Source organism: Thermobia domestica, chromosome 7 (assembly GCF_964235325.1).
Source record: "Thermobia domestica chromosome 7, izTheDome1.hap1.1, whole genome shotgun sequence".
In the NCBI taxonomy this organism is placed as follows: domain Eukaryota; kingdom Metazoa; phylum Arthropoda; class Insecta; order Zygentoma; family Lepismatidae; genus Thermobia; species Thermobia domestica.
Genome location: NC_137460.1, coordinates 241,470,813 through 241,477,712, shown reverse-complemented (window position 1 = coordinate 241,477,712; position 6,900 = coordinate 241,470,813). Strand labels below are relative to the sequence as shown.

The 6,900-nt window shown below is 34.4% G+C and overlaps 1 protein-coding gene across 1 annotated transcript; it reads left to right on the top strand.

Moving 5' to 3' along the window:
• The first annotated feature begins 1,190 nt into the window (after positions 1-1,190).
• LOC145689633 (52 kDa repressor of the inhibitor of the protein kinase-like) lies at positions 1,191-6,076 on the top strand. Its single transcript, XM_081763822.1, is given in 4 exon segments — positions 1,191-1,247; positions 3,931-5,106; positions 5,138-5,373; positions 5,556-6,076. Coding segments are annotated over 4 exon segments (1,746 nt in total). The 3' UTR covers positions 5,833-6,076.
• The last annotated feature ends 824 nt before the right edge of the window (positions 6,077-6,900 follow it).

The window sequence follows — 6,900 nt, the reverse complement described above, 5'->3', positions numbered from 1 at the left end:
GGAATTAGTAAGTATCCGTAATAAAGTCACTGTGAAAGATTCATTTAATAATTTATTGTAGCAGGACAATGTGATAAAAAAGAGGAATGTATTGCTACTAATCACTGAAATCAATATTAAATACGGCTACAAAACAAACATTCTCTCATTTGGACATTCTTTATGTATTAAAGTTTCTTTAGTACTCTTATTCAGAACAAAGTAACTACAGTTGACAATATTTTGATACTTTTTGCATTCTCAAGTGTATTGACATTTTTTTTCAATTGAATCGATGAAATTTAGTAACGTTGCCTTATTTAATGTTGTTACTTATGCACAGTATCTTCTCCATTTAAGGAGTCAAGTCTGCTCATACGTTATATTCGTACCTGTTTTAAAACAGATGCCAAGTCATAGATTTGTGCCTTTTTATGTATCTCTAAAGTTTCCATTTTCTGACTAACATCCTTCCAAAAGTAAACTACTAAAATAAAAATTAAACTAAAATATATCACATAAATCTGTAATTTACTTTCTGTACTCTTTCTTTTAAATATATGCAACATAAACAATATATGAAGCAGCTAAGATGATTCCGAAATCGATCAAAATATTGTGTGTAGATATTGCGAACTATAGAGCTAAATAAGAATTCTTCAGCAAACAATTTATATGGGCTTCAGTAGCAACCGTCAGTCCAATCGCATGGTGGAATGCATTTTGTAATTCAATCGAGCTGTCAAAACTTGCTATTTGTTTACTGACATTGCCTACTACAGTAGCAGCATGTGAGAGATATTCAATACGTATGTCGCAGTATATTCGTGTAGACAAAATAGATTTAAGAAATAAAAGGGCTGGAAAGCTTGTTTATATTAATCACAATCTTAAACTTGCACGTAAGAGTGAGATTGTTTTGGATATCTTGGAACCAACTTTTGGAAAATGAAATGAAATGAAATGAAATCTTTGAGTTTAACGTCCCACGGTTATGCCGGTGAGGCTAAAGGAGACGGTGATAATGAGAAATGAGTGAAATGGTGGAATGAAGAAAGTGGGAGGAAACGGGAGAACCCCGAGAAAACCCACGAACACGGTGTTTGTCCACCACAAAGTCCACACGGCGCGAGCTGGGATCGAACCAGGGACCCCAAGCACCGGAGGAACCAACTTTTGGTTCTAATATTTCCGGAACATCTGCAACTGTGATGACATTACTGTCCAGCACATCAAGAACATCTACAGCGAATCAAATAGAGGAAACTGTAAGTAACACCACAGACATTTTGCAATTTACGCTATTTGTTACTTCGAGCACATGCTCGAAGCGTCTTCAGATGGTTTTTAAAGTAAAACCAATTAAAAAAGCATAACAATTTTTTTTTTTTTTTTGGCGATAGTATGACAATTTCCTTTGCTAAGTCTTTGAGGGGCAGAAAGAAAGGAGACTAACATTTTGAGAGGGGCGTACGTGCTATTTTATTTATCATGCTTTTCAAAAGAAAACTATTCTGCTTTTCCGAGCTAACACTCATACCATCTACCTGGGAAATATGTAAAAAAAAACAACTTTAAGTGGTTTGCGTTTCTAACCTTCAGCACCACGCGCATGAGAAATATGAGAAAAGGTGTTTAGTGTAAGTGACCACTACCCTTCAAAGAGCTAAAAGTAGGCACTTAAAATATTTTATCTCCTTAACCTGATGAGTTATTTAGATAGCAATCTGAAAACTAACAGATTCCGTTTTTTGATAATATTTAGAGTTGTACAGAATTATATTTAATAGTCTCTTTGTTGTAACTAATATCTTCATAAGAAAAAAAATCTCTCCTTTTTACATCTTAGTTCTAACAGTTGCTGAGAAATATTGCTTCAAATGATGTCATCCTATATTCATGTGTTGTATGTATATATCATATACCTAGTCAACATTATTTATGTGTGGTATTTAGAAAAGTATTGGCAAATTACTATCTTTAGTATTTACCTTTAGACAAATTATTTCCATTTTATACTGTACATGAAATTGTTTTCGTACTTATTAAAGGTTTGCTTTCACGAAAGAAACAAATTTTAATTTTTACTTTTATTTCTTGGTTGATATTGATGAAACACTACTAAAACCCGGATTATTAGTAGGTGTGCTACTCATATATACTGTAAAATATTTATATCCTAACAGTATCTAATGTTTAATCTACGTTGCATTTTATTATAATTATCTATATAAAAAATACTTTTCTTAAATAGACGTTAGAAACATTACAAATAACTATTTTAAAAAATTACAAAAGAAACTAAAGACAGTTTTTTCTTTAAAAAGTACGTTTCGGAAAAAAATACAAACGATTTTTATCTACTTACAGCACTAATTCACATTACAAAAATCTACCTACAGAAGGCAAACACATTTTTTTATCTTTCCTAAATAGCATATGGGAAACTGGAAAATACCTAAAATATATTTTAAAAAATCAGTAATAGTATCTGTATTAAAACCGAATAAACTTTGTAATGATGGAAAAAATTATATACTTAATAGTACTACTATCCTGTGCACTTAAAATATTCAAATAACTAATGTCAAACAGACTATTGTAGTTTGTTGAATATAATTTAATTCTCCGGATAATATTACAGGATTATGAAACAACAGTGCTACACTAATTTCCATAAACCCACTAATCTATATTATAAAATTGAAAGTGACTATGTTTGTGACTCTTAATCTCTTGAACCGCACGACCAATCTCGATCAAATTTTTAACGTAGATGCGGTTCTGGCATGGGAGTGGTTTTAGCTATTCACTTTGACGGTAGAACTTAGGGGTGGAGGAGGAGGGGGACACAGAAAAAAAATAAAACATAATAACTCTTGAACCACCGAGTATTCTGTTTAAAATCATACTGCTCCAACATTTTAATGGTTTAAAGTCACCTCTCGACGTCCGAACTATTTATAAATGAATTAATATAAAATTATATGTTTGGATTGTGTGGTACTTCTTTATTAATGTGTGGTACTGCTATTATTATAATAAATATGCATTTCACCATTGCTAATTGCTAATATTTTGCTTATTACAACAGAGCCAGGAATATTTTCAGCCCCCTCCCTTGATAACTATTAAATGGGCGCCAGTCTCTTTCTTAAAAGTAATTTTATGTATATTTTATTCATTTATTTATTTTGCCTGTTTCGACTTACAATATGGAGAGTATCTCCTATAAGTTCTACAATTATATATATATAAATGCAAATTGTAATTACAACTTATTACGCCATTTGTAGTACAAAATTATAAACAAACATCACATGTTAAATTTGTAACATCATGTAACATCATTACATCATATTCATACATCGTTATCATTTGCAAAATCCTGAACTGAATAATATGCTTTAGAAAGTAACAGAGTACGAATTTTGTTTTTGGGTATTTGTGATATTGAGAATTAAATTTGGTTGCCCGGAATTTTAAATGTTTTATTTTCTTTTCCTTACAGCATGTATGCACTCAGACGTACAATCAAGTCCAGGCTCTTCATTTGACATCAGATGCAGGAAGCTAGACATTGGAAATGCGATAGCAGTGAGACTTTCTGATCATGATAAAGCTTCTTTCTTGGAGAACACGTGGAAACCAGATGCCAAAATTCCAAGACCATTTAGTTCTCACTTGACAAAAAAAAAAGATTGAGAAACGTTATTTAAATATTCATCTCCTAAGTGAATTTCATAGGTTGGCCTATTCTGCAAAGGAGAATGGTTTACTGTGTAAATATTGTGTGTTGTTTGGCCCTGAAACTGGTCACCATGCTCCGCTAGGCAAATTTGTGAAAAACGCTGTATCGTCATTCGCGAAGTTGAAGGGAAGTAATAGGAATACAGCCAATCACGTTAACAATCGTCATCACAGAAACTGTGTTCATATTGGAAAAGATAGTCATATTGGAAACTATGTTCATATTTGATTTCGGAAAGCCCTAAGAAAATCATAACGAACAAAGTCGACAGTCAACACAGAATTCAAGTTTTAAAAAATCGCGCTCGCCTTGCATCCATCGCTGGCTCGTTGATCTTTCTAGGTTGTCAAAACATTCCACTTAAAGGTCATCGTGATGATGGTTTCCTTGATACTGCTTCTGAAGATAGCTGCAGTGTCGTAAATGAAGGCAATTTTAGAGAACTCCTGCGACATCGAATAGAGATTGGCGATAGTGTGTTGGAAAAGCAGCTTCAGTCGGCAGCAATGAATGCAACTTATATATGCAAAACTAGTCAGAATGATTTGATTCGTGCCTGTGGATCCTTAATTCAAGAAGAAACTGTGCTCAGAGTGCGTAAGAGCAAGTTTTATGCGATAATATTTGATGAGATGATAGATGTAAGTCAGATCGCTAGGCTTAGCATCTCGCTGAGATATGTGTATAATGAAAAGCTTTTCGAGTAATTTGTAGCGTTTCTGGACGCTCATGAATGCGCGTACGGTGACTGCGAGACTCAAGTTGAACCGAAACTTTCTGAAGAAAAACAAGCAGAGGCTGTTGAGTCTTTCGTTACTGAGAATCTAGATTTGGAACCAGTGAATTGTGTCGGTTTTGATACTGATAACTGTTCCACTATAGTTTCGAATTTCCATGGTGCTGTGTCAGTTCTTCGAAAAAGAGTGTTAGAAAATGTTATTTATTGTCCGTGCTTCAGTCACAGTTTTAATTTGACTCTTAGTGCTGTACACAAAGTGGATACAGTACGAAATTCTGTGGGAGTAGTGAAAGAAATTGTAGCTTTCTTCCATCAGTCTGCTAAATATAGTTATGTCATGAAAAAGGATTGTCAGCAAAAACTGAAGTCTTTATCTGAAACGCGTTGGATCGATCGATGCGACGCTGTTTCACAGTTTCTTACCATGTATGAAGACGTATACAATACGCTTTTAGTGATTTCTTCCTGGAACGATACTTCAGGTTCAAAGGCATTCAACCTTTCGAATTCCATGGAATCGCCAAAATTTGTCATAGGGCTTCTGACTCTTGCTGAAATAGCTTCCTTGTTTTCCCCTCTGGCTGAATTACAAAAACACACTTTGACAATTCCCGAAGCAGAAACGATGATCGAGTGTGTGCGTGATGCATTAACTCGTTAAGCGCGACAATGCAGAAATGGAAGTCGGTATTCTTTTCCAAGAAGCGACAGAAATGATGCGAATAATTCATTCGACCATGGAGATATCAATGAAGCGCCAATGTTCAAAACAAACCATTCGAAGCAACGTACCAGCTGACTCTCCCGAAGAGTATTATAGACGTTCTGTGTACATTCCTGTGCTTGATAACATCCTAACAGATATAAATTCTAGATTCCCGAAAGAAAATGTTAAAGTGTGTTAGCTTATTTTCGTTACTTCCAGAGAACATTCAGTTTCATAAAAAAATAACAACGGAGAGGCAAAAGGAATTATTTGAATTTTTGTCGCCTTTTACGAGAAAATCCATGACGGAGTTTGCTGCAAAGGTTGAAATTTGGAGTCGTTTCGCTGTTCTATTGAAGAAAAATAGGGAAATAAAATAGCTCTTTCGACGCGTTGCTAATTTGTGACTCTGAACAATATCCTGTTATTCATTTTGCCCTTCACATTCTTACTACTTTAGGTGTGAGCATTGCTACGGCAGAAAGAACTTTCTTTACGCTTCGTTTGTTGAAAACCTGGACTCGAAGTCGGATGAGTCAAGATCGACTGACTGGTCTAGCTCTCTTATATGTCCATCGCGAAATCAATGACGAAGCTGAGAAACTAATAGATAAATTCACTGCTTTGCGACAACGCAAGCTGGAATTTGTTTTGTAAAGTGTCGTAAGACGGGAACTGATTCTTTTGTTCATTTCTTTTCTTTATTCAAAACCGTTTATTTTGTGTTTACAACAACTAAATCTATCGTATGAACAAATCAAGCTTTAGTTATTACATATGTTTTTTCCTATGAATCAATCGTGTTGTTATTGCATTTGTAAAAATATTTATTTCAAAAGTTGTAATTCATATAGGTTACTCCTGTATTTTGCATGCAAGTACAATTGAAAATAGCAATGAAAAGAAGCAAGTAATAAAATCTAGCGTATGAATAGAAATTTAAAAAGTCTTCATTAAAAAAAATCGCATTCTTCTTCTTCTTCTTCTTCTTCTACTACTACTACTACTACTATTACTCATTATTATAGTATATTATTATTATTTGTAATCCATCAGTATCAATTCCTAAATAAGTTAATTCTACAGAAGAGCTACTTCTCCTATTTTTTTTTTTTTTTTTTTTTTTTGCAATACAATCTTACCTTGATTTGACTTTGAACTATCCCCCCCGAAACATTCAACCTGGATCCTTCCTGCCATACGATAGCTCCACATGAGTTGTCGAGTTGGTACTCTTAGGTGGACGAGAAGGATGGTCGTATCGCAAAATTGCAAAAGAATTTAACCTTTGACACCCTCATCGTCAACCTATTTTTACTGTCGTCGGGAAATTAATCACCAAGTTTAAAGAAACGGGCAATGTGTTACACAAACCTCGTTCCGGACGAAGAAAAGACTTCAAACGAGACGAAAGAGGCTGTCTTGGCTAAGGTTATGCTAGCCCAAAGAAATTGCTTCGTCGGACATCCACGGAGTGGGTGTTCCAAGTTCAACCAACCACAAAGTCCTGACAGAGGAGAAATTTCATCCGTACAAGTTACAGATATTGCATCACTTAAATGAAGATGACCCCGATAGACGCATGCTGATGGGTGAATGGTTTGCAGATAAATTGGACGAAAATATCAATTTTACTGAAGACTCTGTGTTGTTCAGTGATGAAGCTGTGTTTTGTATCGATAGTGAACAGATAAAATCTTCGATATTGGTCTCAAGGCAATCCAC